Consider the following 19,275-nt stretch of genomic DNA (forward strand, 5'->3'; position numbering starts at 1 on the left):
TATTCCTTTAGTAAATAACCAATTTTCAGGTCTTTTTCTTTTCACCTTTCACTCAGTACTTGAAATGTGTGAGATAGTTCTTGCCCAGTTGCTTTTTTTTTTTGCCTTTTCCTCCATGTTTTTGATGGAAATCAAACCAATTTGGTCAGGTTTCAAAGGGTTAACATAATGGTGAAGCCAGCAATTACTTATGTATATGTATGTGCATAACAGAGCAACTTGTGTATATGTACGTGTCAGTGAATGAGAAGATCTTTGGGGGCAGGGGATGAAATGTGAGGGAAGCGGTTTTCTTGTTTCATCCAGAAGGACATGAATTAATTAAAGCCCCTCTCTGAAGAACTTCCTGAGTTTGAGACTCGTTAGTAGCAAAAGCTTCCAGAAAGACACAGATACAATTCAGTTTTAGTGTCGTCAGCAGTCTTTTGTGAAATGTTTAAAGTCCCCGTACATTTTTCTGTCATTGCTCACTGCCTGCATACATCACACTCTGCACATACGCCTATACAGGCACCCATAATTATATACACACATGAATACACACTGCATAAACAAATAAACTGGTATGCAAACAGACTCACAGATATGTGTCAGCGCATACATGCAATCGCTCTATTTTTTCCTCCCTTTCTCTTCCTGACAAACACACTAATACATGCACAAACACTCACCGCTTCTTCCTGATCTCTCTGTGTATGTTTCAGCGCCCATGGCGATGCCTTTCTCTCTGTTCCACTTCATTTTATCCATCCTTTTCCCAACTCTCTCCTCTCTCTGTTTGGATAATCCAAAGTTCAGTTGGAGTAGAAAGCGCTCATAAAGTAGAAAACACTATGAATGATTCAAGAATGTTTAAGTTAGACACAACAGGGGGGTTCGGTGTCAAACCGTGGTTGTGGTTGACTTGCGTAGGATTGTTTTCTGGGGCTTGAGGGAAGGCGGGTGAGGAGGCACACAAGGTGGAGGTGTGTTTCCTGTTGGCGGGAAACTGTGGCTGACCGAGAGGCCGCCGTTTTCCAACATTAGTTCATGAGGAAGCGCATGAGGGGGAGGAGGAGGGGAGGAAGAGCAGCAATGCACTGGGCTGAGCCTCAGGTCATTCAGCTCAGCCTGTATGTGTAGTTCTGTGTCGTCTACATCGTATTGAAGGTCACAGTCGGGGCAGTAGCCGTGGTACTGGACCTTCTCACTGAAACGAACACGCTCCCTCTCACGAGACTCCCTTCCAGGGGCCTTGGGGCATTTGTTCTTTTCATGGCGGAGTAGAGGCATCGGCCTGGGTAATGTAGGAACAAGACCCGACTCAGGGATGCCGCTGTCGTTAGAAATGAAACACGGGGTGGAGGAGAATAAATCCCTGTTTGGTTTCAATGGAAAAACCCCGCCATTCCTCATTAGAGACCCAGTAGCCTTGGATATATTCCCTGATAACACTAATGTCGGATGAGGCAGATTCTTAATGTTGTGATCCTCGGCTCTCAGCGGGGTGAGTCTGGGTGGCGGTAGGGGAGGGTGGGGTTTCTTGAGTACAGTCAGCACGGCAAGAGGGTTGACAGGGACTGGGTCAGTTGCCGCAGGCGGTTTGAAGATACAGTCATCAGGGAAGAGTTTCATCTTCTCCAGACTGGAAGCAGTTGTAGTTGTAGTGGTGGAACTCGAGCTGGAGTTGAGCGTGTCCGTCTTGGAGCTGTCTGTCAGCCCGTCCTCCTCCAGCTGCAGGTCACATGTCAGGGTGTCGATGTCGTGAACAACCTGGTGACGAGCAGAGGAAGTGTCACTGAGACAGCTGAGGTCAGAAAGAATAAAAACGCTAATGCTTTTAACCTTTTTAAACCTGAGCAAACTGGCTTAATCTCTTTCAAAAACATGGGAGGGATAATGAGCAACTTAACAAGAAATTATCCAAAATTCATTAAGAATTAGTAAAAAGTTACAAGAAAAAAAAATGCTTGAAAGACAGTGCTAAAATGTAAATGTAATTCACTTTAATAAAATATTTATAACAAAAACAATTATTTTCTAATATTTATTTTCTTTTTTCTCTCTCCGTCTTTATTTTTGTGTGTTAATATCATCATTATTATTATTATTATTACTAATTTCAGTTTATTTTCTTGCCAGCTTTTCCTCATTTCTTGCAATTTGCAGGACATTGCTTGCTAAGTTCTTCGTAGCCTTTTTAGCCATGTTTTTAAAAGAAATCAAACCAAATTGTTTAGGGTTCATGGGTTTAAATGTGGTGCCTGAATGCAGCATAAGAAAAGTGATGTTGATCCAGGTTTTAAGGGGTTAACTCGTCAAACTCTTAATTAATGAATTGAACACTTCATTGCATAAATTTGAAAGAAGACAGTTTGATTTAAGAGACTGATTAATGAAACTTAAGAATGGGAACAGCCATGAGTCTGCCAGACTCTAACTTAAGTGATATACTACGACAATCCCTGAAAAGTAACAATACCAACCATGTCCTGTAAGCCCAGACACAAAAACTATCATTTATGAGACATCCTGTACATAGTAAAAGAGTGCAGAGGACCCAGACAAACAGGGATATGAGAATGGCAATGGAGACAGATATTGAACATCAATAGGCTGTCAGTCTCCCATTGGGAAAAATTTTGCACAAATACTTGTAATATTCTGCTGCAAGTGAAGAAGAGAGAGACTGATAAGCATCTTTACATTTTTCAGAGAACAAGTACAATTCAACCAAAAAAAGAGAGTGAATAAATTTCAAACTGAATCAAGTTCTCTGAGAGGTAAGATCCATTTCTACAAACTTAAGTGTCACATTTCTTAACAACAGCACAGGAAACAATTCATCATGGCATGAATGAATTCCAAGAAAGCAACCTTGGCATGTCACAAAGAAAAAAGAAATCTTTTACAAAAAGCAGAAAATATGCACCAGAAATCAACTCTGCAAGCAACACAACAAGAAAAAGCAAACACTCTTTTCACTGTGAAGCAGTAATGTACACAGTGTGCCTGGGTGGAACAGGATGCATAAGAAATGCAGGTGGCATAGCTCAGTGAATACATTTATGGAAGAGGAATGGAGCCAGACAGAGCTGCCTAAATATCTGAATGAATGTGTAGTATTGAACTGTACAATGCAGACCCTGAACATAAAAGACATACAATAACCAAAGCTGTAATAAAGAAAAAATGGCAGAGATGCTCTGCACAGAGCAGCAGAAATGAATATGAAATGTTGTCTCATGTGTACAGTATATTCAGATCCAAGGGTGCTTCCTTTGTCCTCCAAAAGCAAATTTGTTTTCACAGCCTGTATGGGGACATATTAAAGAGCTGCTGGAGCAAAAATCTGGTCTATTGGCACTCTTAAGGCAATAAGCAATACTGAAAATAATTGTAAGGATGCAGCATTAGAAAATGAGATAATACATTACACATCGGGACATACTGTACAGGCAAACATTCGAACAGTTTATAAAACATGCTGAACAACACATTTCACATATTTCAGAGTATGATAAAAAGAATTTGGCAAAATATCTAGGGATGTCTCGATCAGATCAGAAGGTTTGGTATTGGACCCTTTCAACGCATTTTTAAAATTTGCGGCACATATTCAGGTTTTATTATAATGCTGCTAATCTAATAAGTAGAAACTGATTTTTTTTTCATGTTCAACTTAAACTGCTACACCACTTCAAGTGGAATTCAAATTGTTGTCATTCATTTCTAGGGAACTAGTTTTACTATAATGCTGTAATAATCAGAATTGTGCCTCATTCTTATTTGTTGTGACTGGAAATGTTAGTATTAAGCTATAACACTACTTTGACCTGGAATTGTGGTTTTATTACTTGTTTATAGTGTTCTGTAGTTTTATTACAATACTAAAGTAAGTGGATTTAAGAGATATCTCTCAAGACATATTTTAGTTTGTGTACTTATTTTGTTGAAAAAACAAATGCTGCACTATGAGTGGAATTGTGATAAGAGCCATTATTTTGTTGTTTTTGTAAAAATAAAATAAAACACCCATACGGAACAGTTTCAATGCAGAATTTTTCTCTTGTGTTGCACTGCGGAGCTATAATATTATAGCTATTATTATTATTATATTGATTTGGATAACTTTTAAGTACATGAAGTGTACAGTGTGCAGCTGTATTATCCAGGTAAATACAAGTATTGAATAAGGACTCTGTATCGGCAGATACTCGATATCAAATGACTCGGATCAGGATCAGGGGCAAAAAAACTTGATAGGGACATCCCTAGTAATATCCATCAATCAATATGCATCAATCTAAGGACAACTAAGAACTAACCACACAACTAAGAAGAGTCACGTACAGTGCTGTCAGTGGACACACATCCATGGACAGAGTTGCTCTCCCTTATATTTATATCCCCAGTGCTAATGCAAAATCTAGAAAGTGAAAGTGAAAATTCATGTATACATAATAAAAATAAATAAAAAAAAAATTCCCAAGGAGCCATTAGGATAGGGGGTTAGATTTTTAAAAGGCAGTAGATATGGTGCTAAACTCTGCTGGAAAGTAATACTTGATATTAAATGATAAAATGTCGACGTTCTTCAGCCATTTTTAGAAGTCTATTGAAACACATTGCCTTTGGAGAGGAGATTCTTCCTGGTTCTCTTCCCTTGGTGGAGTTATTATTGCTTCGCTGCCCAGAACTGAAGTGCAGTGTTGGACATTTTATTACTTGCTGCCTCACTGTTGAGGATCCAGCTCTCAGTGAGTCCAAAGAAAGTCTAATATAAGTTGAGCTGAGCACGTCTTAAGTTCATTGTAACACAGTTGAAATAACCCATGTGAAAAACTTACCAGAAAAAAGTTACTGTACTTTCCTTTACAGCATTCATAAAATAATTATAACAATGTGCTTGCGTTCATTTTCTGAATTAGTAATGCTTAACCCAGAGTACCTAGTACATTAGCCCACTGTAAAACACGAGTGCTATTATCTAAGTTTGAAAAGCATGTCCAAACAGTGGCTTGAGAGGAGGCTCAGAGAGGAATGAAGAGAAAGTGGTAAGGAGAGAAAAATTGTGCCTCATGCAAGAAACATGCAAGATATATGATCAAATTTTCTCTTATTTTTGCTCGTATCCACGATTTGTTCTTATTTTGTTAGTACCCGCTGATGTCTGGAATTCACCAGTATTTTCTCATGTTTGCTCCTCTCTTAGGTAAGAGAAAATGTTACACCTGGTCGAGAGCATTCTTACCAAGATGAGAGAAAAATATATTCTTCACACAGACCAGAAATTGTTGCCACGCGCAAGGAAAACTAAGTTTTACATTTGATAATCATTTAAAAATGCATCATTTAATCAAATTTAGATAATGTTTTTGAGTATTTATAATGACTGGATTATTACATTTCAGAGCTAAAGAAATACTACTATACTTGGTGCAGTGATCTGAATTACTGTAATTTCAGTTACTGTGTGCCGCTCTGCTGACCAGTACTGCAATGTAAGTACAAGTACATTCACTCAAATACTGTACAAAAGTACAGATTTAAACTACTTTCAGAGTATTTAAATCTCATGTCACTTTCTACTTCTACTCCACTTCACTTCAGAGGGAAATATTGTACTTTTACCTCCACAACAATTATTAGATAACTACTTTACAAATTAAGATTTTTGCGAAGCATCCTTGTGAAAATATACAAGTGCAGCTGAAACGATCAGTCGATTAATTAGAAAATTAACTGTCTCAGTACTTTTCTAATCGTGCTAGTCTTCTTTCATGCTTCTCGTATGGGAGACTTGCTGCTTTTGCTTTATTTATTAAATTTATTTAAAACTTTTTGCACCTTTTGAGTACTTTTACTTTTAATGCTTCAATACATTACCCTGAAATCTCATTCACTTTGTGTACATTTATTCAACAGCATGTCAGCTTCACTACTGCAGAATTTCTTCCTCTACTTACACCCTTTTTTTGGTGTCATGTCTCACCAACATTTGGTGCATCTGGAGTTGACTTCTCTTGTATTTTCTCTTCAGAGAAAATTAATAATAATTACAAGAGAAATTTCAGAGAATCTTGCTGCATTAGGGCCCAGAGGGTGAGAGAGAGTGACTGAGAGGGAGCGATAAAGAGAAAGATAGAAAGCTGGGGCAGAGAGGGCAATGGCGCTAAACTCTCCATGCAGTCTTTAAATGGATAAATTGTTGGGACACACGCACGAGGTAATACCAGTATCCCGGCGAGCAGCCCGTGCTGTAGGCCAGGCAGCTTCTGTGTCTGTGCCAAGCATCTGGGCAGGGTCCCTCCACAGAGCCAGGCTCGGCTCCAGCCCTGTCTGTGAGTTATAACAGATAACTGCATTTCAAATGGATTATACCCCAAACACTGGCTTTGATTGTAACATCCCCTCGAGGTATGTGTTTAGTGTGTGCGGTGTCAGAATAACTGATCCTCTACACAATTTCCTGCGAGTAAAAATAAAAACGAATGAAAGAAAAGGAAAGGGGCACATCATACAAAAAATCACAATGGACAGATTACAATGCTTTCTTGTTCTCTTTATCTCTGGTGCCCACTGCGAGACACTGTAAACTGCTGAAAGACACAAAAGAGGTCTAATTCAGCTCAAGTTAAGAAAACAGAGTAAGGGGAGCAGAGAGGCAGAAGGAGACAGATGCTGTGTTGACTACCCATCCATTATGTAGGAACCAGGAGCTGTACGCAATGGGGTTTTATTAGAATGACAGCCTGTCATGTTAGGGTGAGAGGTTCAGCACAGCAGGCCGGATGCCTGGCGAGTGGCCGGTGGAGGAACGTAAAGATGAAAGCAGGTAAGACTGCAAGTTATAATAACGTCGGTGGCAGCATGGGATGCAGGGATTGGCAATGTAGGAAGGATTTGTAGAGGACTGATCTAAAGCAAGAACTGTAAGGTGAGAGAAATGAAACAAAAATATATCTGTAATCTATTGAGAACAAATAAAAACTAGGGAAGAAGGATCAGTGTCAGGCTAGATCAACACTTTTCTTAAGTGATCAGTTATTTTGAGCGAGCTCCCTGCCAAACCCTCTCTTTTCGTTGGCAGTCACACAGGTGTCGTAAACGGAAAGCACGATTTGCGGCAGATATTCAGGTTTTATTGCAATGCTGCTACTCTAATAAGCTAAATTCTTTTTCATGTTTAAACAAACTGCTACCCCACTTTAGGTGGAGTTAAAAATATTTTGTTCATTTTTAGTGAACAAGTTTTACTATAATTCTGTAATATGCAGAATTGTGGCTGATTTTTATTTGTTACATTTTTTTTTTTGAAAAATCAGATGCTGCACCAAGTGGAACTGAGATAAGAGCCATATGAAAATATTTTTTGTTTGTTTACTTTGTTATTTTGTAAAAATAAAATGGAAAAAATCCTTCAGAACTGTTTGGATGCCAGTCATTTTTTCTTGCATTGCATTGCAGAGCTGTGAAACAGTCATGCTGATACACTGGATTGAGAAGTATCGGATCGGGACTCTGTATCTGCAGATACTCAATATCAAATGACTCGGATCGGGATCAGGGGCAAAAACACTTGATCAGGATATGCCTACTAAAAACATCAAATATCTATCTTCAAATAATCCCTGGATCCTTCAGTCTCAGTATCACTGATTTCTAAATGGCCATTTGGGCAGCTCTGAGAGTTTTGATCTTTAACAAGGATTATGAAGAGAGAGAGAGAGAGAGCAGACAACAAGAGATAACGAAGGATGGAGATGAGTGGCTGTCATAAAAACAGATATGTGATGAAAGATAACCAGAGACAAAGAGTGATGAAGATAAGGAAATGGAGAGCCACCACGAGAGACTGAGAGATGAAAAGTGAAAAGATAAGACAACGACTCTATTATTGGGGAGGAGATAATTCGCAGCAAACAACAGTCAGCATTAAGATGATGAAATGCAATGCAAAAGCGCTTTCCTGGTTGAACCAACTTGTCTATTAAATATTAATTCTGATTAAATTTTTCTCACTTTCATTAAAAGCCTGTGAGTCAGGGCGAAGAAGCTGTCCTGTCATTTCACACCCCACATCCTCCTGTGCCAGATGTCTTTCATGTTGGAGATAATGATCACATTAGTGGGCAGAGAGAGGAGCATGCCAGTGTGTTTGTGAGTGTGTGTGCCTTTTCTAGGGCCCAGTGATGTGGACCTGCCATGTCCTCTCAAACAAGGATGCTTAGAAAGAGCATCCTCTGAAGCCAAGCGTCTGGAACAGTGATACCCAATTTACAGCCCACGGGCCAAATCTGGCCCTCAACCATTTTCTAATTCACAATAAAAATAAAGTGATTCACACTGTGGTTTTTTGTACTTTAAGTATACATAAGGTTGAGTGCATAAAAAGCATTGAAATAGAGCTTGTTTATCAAAAGATGTGCCTGTGGAGGATCACCCACAACCCCTGACAGAGGTCTTAGCAAAAGCCCAAATGTTCTAAAATCCTACAAACATCCTTAAACCCGAGAAATGTCCTAAAATCCTACAAACGTCCTAAAACCCTAGAAATGTCCTACAATCCTAGAAATCTCTTAAAATCCAAGAAATGTCCTAAAACCCTGGAAATATCCTAAAATCTTAAAAACATCCTAAAATCTGAGAAATGTTTTACAATCCTTGAAACATCCTTAAATCCTAGAAACGTGCTAAAATCCTCAGAACACCCTCAAATCTGGGAAATGTCCTAAAACCCTGGAAATGTGTTAAAATTATAGGAACCTAAAATCCAAGACATATCCCAAAATCCGAGAAATGTCCTAAAATCCTAGAAACATCCTAAATCCGAGAAATGTCCTAAAATCCTAGAAACATCCTAAATCCGAGAAATGTCCTAAAATCCGAGAAATGTCCCAAAATCCAAGCAACGCCCTAAAACCCTATAACGTCCTAAAATTCTAGAAATGTTCTAAAATCCTGGAAATGTCCTCAAAGTCTTGAAACGACCTAAAATCCTTGAAATGTCCTAACATCCTCGAAACTGGCCTAAAATCCTAAAAGCGTTTTACAATCCTAGAAATATCCTAAAATCCTTGAAACATGTATGGGGCTGCTGTAACTGGCCCCTGGCCTCCTGTCAGTTTGCAAAAGTGGCCCCCAAGCAAGGCAAGTTGAGTGTCCCTGCTCTGGAAATAACACAGCACATGGTGGTCTGCTGATAAGAGAATGTGGTGTTCCCTGCTCATTTACCTCTTTGAGCTCTTTGGCTACATCCTTGAGGTCTCCAAGGATGGTTTCCAAATTCTCCACGATTGTCTTGATCTCCTTTTTCACTTTCACTTTGGAGACTACTCCTTCAGCCTCTGCATTAGGTGCCCCTGACATTCTTCAGTTTATGGCACAATCTATTTCGTGAAGGATCTAAGGTGAAATCCTTTGGTCGCCACGCTGCCACTTTGCCAACGCATTTTTATTTAGTCCTCCTCTCCCTTCACTTTTGCTCCTACATAACGACCAGGACTGAGCGAAGTGGCGTCGGGCAGCGCTCTGTATCTACCACTAGGCATGCGCAATAGAGCGTAACACAAAAAAATAACGCTTATGTCAATATATTGTATCATACTGTCTGCGAAAGGGCGCCCGTCCACAGGTTTCTGCACCTCACATCTTCATGTCCAGCAACAACAAAAAAAAAAACGTGCCACGAATATCCTTCACGTCCAGAGAGCGCTAAATTCAACGAGAAAACGTCCAACGCGAACGCCTTGAAAACGCCGTGGCAAATCAAGAGATGGACACGCAGGAGAGGAAGAAGAAGAAAGAGTACACAGGCAGTCATCCAAACCGTCACACCACCGGTCGTTATTGTAACGGTCCATAATCCTCAGGCACCGACAGGATCGCACTGCACTTCTTTTTCCTCAAAAATACGCTTGTGGTTATGATACAATCCGGAAAGCCGCCGGGTAAAGACACCCCAGAGGCACTTTCCTCCGAAAAACACCCTGTCCGTTTCATCCTGTCTCCATCGCAGCCTCCGTGGAGAGTCTGAGCGAGCAGCGTCCGGACGCAGAGGATGCTCGCGCTCCTCTCTCTCTCTCTCACGCGCTCCTCTCTCTCTCTCTCTCTCTCTCCTCTCTCTCTCTCTCACGCGCTCCTCTCTCTCTCTCTCTCTCTCTCTCTCTCTCTCTCTCACACACACACACACACGCGCGCTTCCTCCCTCGCGCTCTGTACCCTGTCTAGTCTCTTTCTTTGCTGCTGTTACGTTGAAGGGGTCTCCCAGTTATTAGTTTTATGACTTGAAGTGTCAAAAATACGAAATTAAATTCTCATTAGCTTTCAAGTATAGTCTACTATACATCTCTGTATCTTTACAATCTAAACTACTGGTGCTTGGCAGGTTTGCTGTGATTTGCCTTACCTTTAACCCTTTGAAACCATAACAAATAAGCTTGAGTTCGTTAAAAAAAAAACAAGGGAACCCCCCCCCCCAAACTGCAAGAAATTACTAAAAAACAAACAAACAAACAAACAAGGAAATGACCTGCAATAATAACAATAATAACAATATTATTATTATTATTATTATTATTATTATTATTATTATTATTATTATTATAAGAGAATCAAAGGTTTGTTTTTCTAACATTGTCCCTAGTTTTTTTTTTTTTTTTTTGTGATTTTCTAATAATCTCATTATGAGATGAGCAACTGGACATTCTGGTCCAGTTGCTCATTGCCTTTTCCCGTGTTTTTGAAAGAAATCAAACCAATTTTAATTTCCAAACTAAAACCCCTTTAGCTTTCAGGCATACATCTTTCCAATCTAAACCACGGGTTCTTGGCAAGTTTACTATGACTTGCCTTACCTTTAACCCTTTGAAACCATAACAAATAAGCTTGATTTCATTACAACCACCGATGCTTGGCAAGTTTACCATCGCTTGCCTTTGTAGCTGTAGCTGTAAATTACTGAGGGACTGTACCATAAGCATCAGAGTAGGGGTATGACTGGGGTGTGACTTCCTTATTTTTAATATCATGACCCTTCCTAGAGCTACAGATATTTTTCCTCGAGCCTCCCTGAGCTACTAGAGGGAAATGCATGACTCTCCCTTCAATATAAATAATTGTATTTTACAGTTTCTGGCTATGATAAATTGTTTCGGTGAACCCCAAAACCCACTTGTGGGATAAAATTGATAAAGTGGGAGTCATACATAAGCAAGACAAAGCATAGTAGCCTATATAGTCATAATATATCAAAGATGAGATAATATAAAATGTTATTTACCCCAAGGGAAATGGCTGCGCCACAGTTGCAACACAAAGTGGCCAAATGCAAAGGGTGCAGATGTAAACAATCTAAGAAAACATCTATCTATGTGTTTGTATGTATGTATGTATATAAGATTTTTTTTTAATTAGCTGATTGTCAGAAAATTAATTTGTAACCGTTTTAATAAACATTTGAGTAATTTGATTTTTTTTTATTTTCGTTTTAAAAATATTAAGGGTTGGGGGTGTTTTCCCCCTATTTTTGAAACATAATTTTTTAAAAATTCTCTGCATTTAGCTACTTTTACTTTTAATACTTAAGTACTTTTTCCTGATCATACTTGTTTTCTTTTACTTAAGTAACATTTTTTAATGCAGGATTGTTACTTGTAAAAGAGCATTTCCACAGTGTGGTATTAGTACTTCTGTTTCGGTAAAGTAACACAATACTTCTTCCACCACTGCCATTTATGTTATACTTTCCCAATTTCATTCCCGGTGATGGTGAAAAGTGCTATAATAAGATAAAAATCAGTCAATTACTACACGAAAATATACAAAATCTTTGAATGGTTAAAGCGCATTAATTGGACATTGGAATTAAACTGATTTCCTACATGTTTTAGTATCAAAATATGAAATTAAAGTGATCTGCTTGTGTTAACTCAACAGTGACGATCAGCGGTAATAGAATCCTGGTTTCTGATTGGTCACTGTGGAGACTGCCCCTCGTAACGCGGAAGTGGAAGTTGTTGGGAGTTCACCCTGATGTCAGTGTTGCTTTTGTAACCACTGTACTGCTGTTTGTGTCCAGAAACTGAGGATAATAACTCACAGGGATGTCTTTGTCTTTCGACGGAAGAGTTGTGCTCGTCACCGGGGCTGGAGGAGGTAAAATAGCCGTGCAAACACAACTGAACGTTAGCTATGCTCTCATCGATGCTAACTGCAACTCAACTGTTTTGCAACGTTATCACCGAGTACTAACCTGCTAGTTGCAGAGATTTAGTAAGTATTTGAGCCAAATTATGAAGGCAGCTAATGTACGAGTCTTTCTGTTGTTTCTGTTGCATTAGCTGCCAACAGTTAAACTCGGTGTCTGACTAGTTACTAACTGGCGAAACAATCGCAAAGTCCTCAAAGTAAACAATGCTACACCACGGTATCCTCAATTTTTTAAATACATATGTCATAATAATATCCAAAATATACTGCATTAATTTGACTGGCGACAAAACGTTGCAGCTTTTCTTGCGAATAACACAGGGAGCAAAGTCCATGTAACGCAATGGCTTATAATCAAGCCTGTAAAAGTGTGTGAAAGGGCACATGCAACAACTGTTGATGGGTTTTTTTTTTATTCTGTACTATGATTAGTCTTTTTACTCATATGTCTTTCACTCCGCAGGTCTTGGCAGGGAATATGCACTGGCTTTTGCTGCAAGAGGTGCCTCAGTTGTAGGTAAATAAAGGATTTTGATTCTGAGCCTCACGTTTTTTTAGGTCAGGTATTGTGGATAAACTGTGGTTGCCAGGCTTTGATACTATCTGAAAAACATGCTAAAAGTGAACCCTCATACCCTCTTTTGATCTTTTCTTTGCCTTTGGAGAAACAGTTGTCAGGGTGTATGTCGACATTTGTCTCAGCATGTTTCCAGATGTTTTTCCTGACATCAGTTTCATTTTTAATGAATCAAGTTTTTACAGTGGTGGATGAAGTACCTGAACGCCATACTACAGTAAAAGTAAAGATATCTTCCCAGAATATGATACTGGAAGTCACCCGTTAGAATATTACTCGAAAAGTCTTGAAGTATCTGATATTTACTGTACCTAAGTGATTTTATGATGTAAAATGTACTTATGTATTGGAGGAAAAAGTATAAGTAAATGCGGATGATACAAAAAAGTGGTCAGAATTTTGAGATGTATGAAGTCTGTTTGTTCGTAACATTTGAACATAAAAATAGAGCGTACTTTACTCCTGAAGAAAAACAAGGTCTTCTTTTTCAACTTAAAAGGATTTAAAGAACAAAATCCAGTTTTGCCTTCCCTCTAAATCCTTGATTTGTCCATCTGTCCCTTCTTCCCACATTTCTTCAACCCTTCCTTCCCTATTTTGTAATTATTAAGATGCTTATGGGAAATGTAGTTGAGTAAAAGTGAAAGTTGACACAAATATAAAAACTTAGGTAATGTACACAGACTCCCAAAAAATACTTAAACTCTATAATTAAGTATTATTACTTTATTAGAAACCATCACAGCTTCTTTGGTAATGTCATTAACTTGTTATTTTTTACTGGTGATGTAATATAACAAAGTAAAAAAAAAAAATTAACACTAACTCAAATATGGCTTTCAGGTACTTCATCCAACACTGGTTTTTACCAAAGGATCCTACAGTGCTTGTTGTTTACTACATATACAGAAAAGCAGCAGCAGTGATCTTGTATGAGGGTCTTATAAATAGTCAAAACATCACGTACACATTGGTTCGAGAAGCAGGAAGGAGTGCCGCCACAGAAGCAAAGCAATGCACTGCTGTGGATGGGAGCGGCAACAAAATGTATGTTAGCTCCTGAATAAAATCCAAAACATTTTAGGTGTACAGTATATTGGGAATATTTTCACTGCTTTAACTTGCAACAGACTTCCAACAGAGAAGCCTTTTCGTTTATATATTTTTCATTTCTTTTATTTGTTTTCCACATCTGACCTGTTCTGCAGCTTACTGACAGAGCTATGGTATACATGTGTTGTATAATGATTTTATTTTATCTTATATGTATATATGCGTGTGTATGTATGTATATGTATGTATGTTTTTGTGTGTTTGTATGAGACTATCCAGTATGTGTTTATATACACGTTTCTCATAATCGGTTTTAAATCTTAGCACTCTTGTATGTAAAGCACTATGTATGAGAGGTGCTATATAAATAATATTAATAATTATTTTCATTAATGGCTTCAGTTCCCCATCTATGCTTTTGTCAAAGCAACCAGACTCCATTGAGAAAAGCAGTAATTCAAAATTGTTTAATAAAGGAGCTGCTATACTTTCACTGCCTTGATCGGTTAATCTGTTTGTGTTTCTTTGTGACTTCGGGGGATCTGAACTAACCCCTTTAAATGCCAAAATCACACAATACAACATTAGACCAGCAGCTCCTGTGTTCAGTGATTTAAAATGACTGTTTCTCTCAGTTTCTTAAGTTCACCTTCAGAAATCTTTGTCTAACAACAAGGTAAAGCGGTTAAAATACTGTAAATATAGTTTTCAGTTAAACCGACATTGATTTTTTTCAGGTGAGACTTTTTAGGTGGCTAAAATGTGTCTACTGTAGGAAATGCACTGACTGTGACTAAGTAGCCCATACAGCCCTACTTCAGATGATCCAAACTATCCCTTCAATGAATGTGACGTGATGAAGAGTAAGACCCTGCATGGCTCACTGTCAGAGATGAGTGTGTGTGTGTGTGTGTAGAGGTGTCCTGGTTTTGATGTCAGTGGTGACGCTTTAACCACACTGGTATTAGCACAGATACTGATCTTAAGTGGGTTGGGTATCAGCCGTGACATGGCCAAGCCACAATAATTAAAGTCATTAATTTAAGATCAAAGTGAAATTAAATACAATGTCAGGATGAAAATACATTGTTTCTGCTACCAGTTACCATTATTCAGTCACAGAGGGCTGCTGCAGACTCAGTTCTCAGTGCTTCCCTCATCTAATGTTCACTTATTTAAGAAAATAGCCCCAATGAATGTCTGTCAGCTCAGATCTCAGATAACCTGAGTTGAAATTATTACTAGGAGATAAAGTAGAGTTGGTGCATCCTTAGATTTAAGTGATCTAGGAGTTTGATTATAAATCAAATTGAGTCTTGTCATAGATGAATGTGCATTGCATTGACTTTCATAGTAATTATATTGTTTAGGTTAGGATGTTATTTATTTATTTATTTACACCATTGCAGATTTTAAGATAAACTTTTGCCCTCCCCAAAATAATAGCTTTCCCTGCTGCCTGGACCAAACATGCCCTTGAACTCTGACAAGGAATCAGCTTAGCTACACTCTTCTCCTAACCTAATCACTCGTGGAGAATTGCAGAACTCACCCCATTATTGCTAATCTTTTTCTTCTTGTTGTAATAAAGTGAATGACCTTGGGACAGACACTAAAGGGGGTGGAAAGAGTTCTGCAGCTGCTGATAAGGTGGTGGAGGAGATAAGAGCGAAGGGAGGCAAAGCCGTGGCAAACTATGGTGAGAAGTGTAGACTCTTGTCTTAAGTCTTCCCCTCTTTTATCTTCTCTTTTCTTCTCTTAATCATGTCCTCGATCTTTTTTGTCTTGCTTACCTTGTAGAATTAAGCTTATGTAACGGTAGACTCAAAAACAACATTGATATCTGTCAGTGGGACTAGCATACTGATGAAGCTGTTAGTGAGTAATGAAGACAAATCGTCACCTTAGAATTATAAGGTTCCTTTTGACAATTTTGAAAAATTTTTGTTATTCATATATTCATAATCTTTGACAACTTGTTTAAATTACATAAGGTTTTTCTGTTTAGTTATATGCATTTTTAACATCTTCATCAAAAAAAAGCAAAAAGGTTTAAATCATTATACTAATTGGAGTGGAAAATTTTGAAGCTTAATATCTCAAAATAGCTCAGAAAGCAGATAAAACTTTATAATTCAATGGTGTTGATATGTATCCCCCCTCCCATCTTTGTTCACCGTGCATGTACAAGAAAAACTAGTTTTAAGGAACAAAACAACACCTTGATGAATGCAATTTATATGCAGCACATGGCAATTATTTTGTGCAAATGTAACACATATGTTGGCTGACTTTTTATCCATATTTTATCAAGCTTTGATGTCCATCAATCAATCACAGTGTTTCTTTGAAAAGGTGACTCATCATGCATCATTGCACAACATATTGAGCATGTGAGAGAGGCTATCTGTTTTCAAAAGGACAGAATGAAATGTTCTCATAAACCTGTCTCCCCGTCAGTAATATTATGGTAACACTAACTCTGCACATTGTAGCTATAAACCTAAATGCAACCAGGAACAATATAGCAATGAATCAGGTCCATAACTGAAGCTAAATTAAAAGGAACAAATGCATAGATACAGTCCTCTGGAAACACAGAGTGAAAAAATAATTTAAAATGATCACTTATCAAATGCAAAAAATGTAAAAGAAAAAGGTTTGATGACCTTCTCTGTCGTGCGCATACAGACTCTGTTGAAGATGGAGAAAAATTGATTCAGTCAGCACTGGATGCATTTGGAAGAATAGGTGAGTAATGTCTTTATATGGATACTTATCTCAAGTATTGGACATTTAATTATCTAAATTAAGTCATTGTTAATAATGTTTTACTGCTATTTTAAATTATTATTGAACTGAATCTGGTAAAATATCTTTTCTTACAGATGTTGTTGTAAACAATGCTGGGTAAGTCATTTCACATTTTGATTCACACCATCACTTTTTAAACTGGCTATTTGATTGTATTTATAATAATAATAGGAGTATGGTCCATTTTCTCATTTTAAAGACAACCTTAAAGGGACAGTAGTCCTAGTCTTATTTGTCAGTCTAGATTATTAGATCACTATTTATCAATCTAATTGCAAAGTGTTGGAGATATCGGCCCTTGAGATGTCTGCCTTCTCTCGAATATGATGAAATTAAATGGCACTCAGCTTGTGGTGCTAAAAGCACCAAAAATACATTAGAAACTCTCATTGACAATGTCTCTTTGTAGAAATCATGGACCGGTTTCTCAAGATAATCCAAAGGCTGTGTTGTGAGCAGTTTCATGTTGGAAGTTTTTTCTGGGTGCAGTTCATAGAACGAAGAAAGTTCCTCCGTGAAACTTTTCACAACAACTTCTGTGGATTATCTTGAGTAACTAAGTCATGATTTCCGAAAAGAGACATTGCTGTTGAGTTTTTTTACAAGTATTTTTAAGCACCTCAAGAGAAATGCCATGTAGTTCCATTTTATTAAAGAGAAGGCAGACATCTCCACGGCCAATTTCTCCAACACTTTGCAACTCACGCCAAAACAACCTAGATTGATAAATGGCACTACAGGTAAGAGGAAAACATGTGTTATTAGTTTCGGGATAAAGTGTCCCTTTTTAAGTTTTGTCACAAAGACAGAAAACACTAAAATCCAAAACTCTTTTCTTTGCCAAGGATCCTTCGTGACCGATCATTTCCCAGGACAAGTGATTTGGACTGGGGTAATTACATTATTTCAGATTTTTACGTTCACTTCTCTCTCATTACTCATACTTTCTATGGTGATCATCCCTTATTATCAAATTATTAACATTTGTTTGGCTCACAATGCCACCATGCTGTAGGTAGACAATTACATTTATTCTAACTCGTGTTTGCTGTAAAATCAAATCACGATTACTCAGTTTATCTTTTAGGAACTTTATTTGTGTGAAAAGTCTGTGCATGTACAACACACACTTTAACTGGACAAAAGACAAACAAAATCTGATAACACTGTGTGGAGTGCATCTTAAATACTTTAAGATGTCCACTTTAAAAAGATTTAAAAATATCCATAAATAAGTAATAAATATGGGTCAAGCACCCCAGCAAGCTGAATCATTAATGAGTCTGATAGAAGTAGGAACAAAGCTTGACATGGCCGCTTGATCTTGAGTGGGAGTAACTTGTTTCTGCGGCCTGAGGGCAAGTGACTTTATTGGTTGTCTAGGTGGTGTTTCTAAGACTGCTTTTAGTCCTTTTGTTGTAGTCTGCTGTAGTTGCTACTTCGTGGTTCTTGATGCAGTCCAGTGATTTTACTGCTCATCCTTTTGATTTTGTTGAGAGGACTGACGTGGATGTTGCTCGAAACACCAAACAGGCTGTTATGTTGGAGGTGATGATGGATTCAATAAAGCGCCCGTAGTGAGTGATTGGTGGACCTGGAGTTCACAAAGTTTGCTCAGAAAGAAGAGGCGTTGTTTACATTTGAAGAAGATGTTTTCACTGTTAGGTTTGAAAGTGAGTTTGTGGTCAAATGTGGTGCTGAGGTATTTGTATGCCTCCGCTTTCTCTCTGGCAATCTACCCTCGGGATGTTGAGCTGTCCACGACAGAAATCAATGACCAGCTCCTTGGTTTGGAGGTATTGAGGTCAAGGCAATTCCCCCTGCACCGCTCTGAGAACGTGTTCATCTCAGCCTGGAGCTGCCCCTCACAGTTAATGGTTTTCACAATGACTGTTGTCTGAGTATTTGATGTAGATTATGTCTGGATCCGAGCCTCTGCGGTTATCGGTGTACAGGGTGAAGAGCACAGGTGAAATTACAGAGCCATGTAGAGCTGAACTGTCCATTTATTCTGACCGCTCGTGAGTTCGTATTGCCTGGTGCTAAGTCCTCCTCATTCAGCAACAACACTTTAGTTACTGAAAAAATGTGATAAACTATGTCAAGTGACTCTTATACGCAATACTTTTTCATACAATGTTTAACCTTGTTGATTCATTCGAGGTCCGTTTTGACTGTTTCCTGAGTTTTTTCTTACTTTTAGACTAGTCAACTCATTTGAGTTTAAACTTTTTTATTTTGTAGGGAAATTAGTCATAAGCAACATCCAAAATTTTCAGTGTTCCCAGCTAATTTATTTTTATTTGCACTGTTCTTTCTACTTCTATTGTAAATTTCTAAATTTCTTCTATTGTAAATTTTTAAATTTTTAAATTTCTATTTCATATTTCTTTTATATTTGCTAAACGTTAGGCATTCTGTGGACAGCAAAGTAAGAATTTCATTGTACAGGGAAACATGTTTCCATACTGTGCATATGACAATAAACACTTTGAATCTTGAATCTAATCTATTGAAATGATTCACTCTGTGTGTTATTGTTGCATGCTCCTCATATGTGCAAGTGAATCAATATATACACACTTAGATGTTTACTTTTGCAGTTGCCATGTAACTACATAACTTCTTGGTTCTCATAG

The 19,275-nt window shown here is 38.0% G+C and overlaps 2 protein-coding genes across 2 annotated transcripts in view; one reads left to right on the forward strand and one right to left on the reverse strand.

Annotated features, from left to right (window-relative positions):
* Positions 1-878: 878 nt before the first annotated feature.
* prr16 (proline rich 16) lies at positions 879-9,351 on the reverse strand. The gene is made up of 2 exons (XM_042487488.1): positions 9,217-9,351; positions 879-1,752 (listed from the first exon to the last, which is right to left on the reverse strand). The coding sequence occupies exons 1-2, from the start codon at positions 9,349-9,351 to the stop codon at positions 883-885; spliced, it is 1,005 nt and encodes a 334-aa protein (XP_042343422.1). The 3' UTR covers positions 879-882.
* A 2,639-nt stretch (positions 9,352-11,990) lies between these two features.
* The window catches only part of hsd17b4 (hydroxysteroid (17-beta) dehydrogenase 4), a 41,166-nt gene continuing 33,881 nt past the window's right edge, over positions 11,991-19,275 (forward strand). The window contains exons 1-6 of the mRNA XM_042488131.1: positions 11,991-12,138; positions 12,656-12,709; positions 15,414-15,521; positions 16,514-16,573; positions 16,711-16,732; positions 17,482-17,528. Of these exons, the coding sequence (XP_042344065.1) occupies positions 12,087-12,138; positions 12,656-12,709; positions 15,414-15,521; positions 16,514-16,573; positions 16,711-16,732; positions 17,482-17,528 (343 nt within the window). The 5' untranslated portion in view covers positions 11,991-12,086. The remainder of the gene's footprint in view (positions 12,139-12,655; positions 12,710-15,413; positions 15,522-16,513; positions 16,574-16,710; positions 16,733-17,481; positions 17,529-19,275) is intronic.

This window comes from Plectropomus leopardus, chromosome 6, assembly GCF_008729295.1.
Source record: "Plectropomus leopardus isolate mb chromosome 6, YSFRI_Pleo_2.0, whole genome shotgun sequence".
Lineage (NCBI taxonomy): Eukaryota > Metazoa > Chordata > Actinopteri > Perciformes > Serranidae > Plectropomus > Plectropomus leopardus.

Coding starts and splice junctions, on each gene's coding strand:
- prr16 (XM_042487488.1), bottom strand. CDS start 9,351: ATGTCAGGGGCACCTAATGCAGAGGCTGAAGGAGTAGTCTCCAAAGTG. Junction 1,753..9,216: donor TAGCCAAAGAGCTCAAAGAG/GTAAATGAGCAG, acceptor GCTCGTCACCAG/GTTGTTCACGACATCGACAC.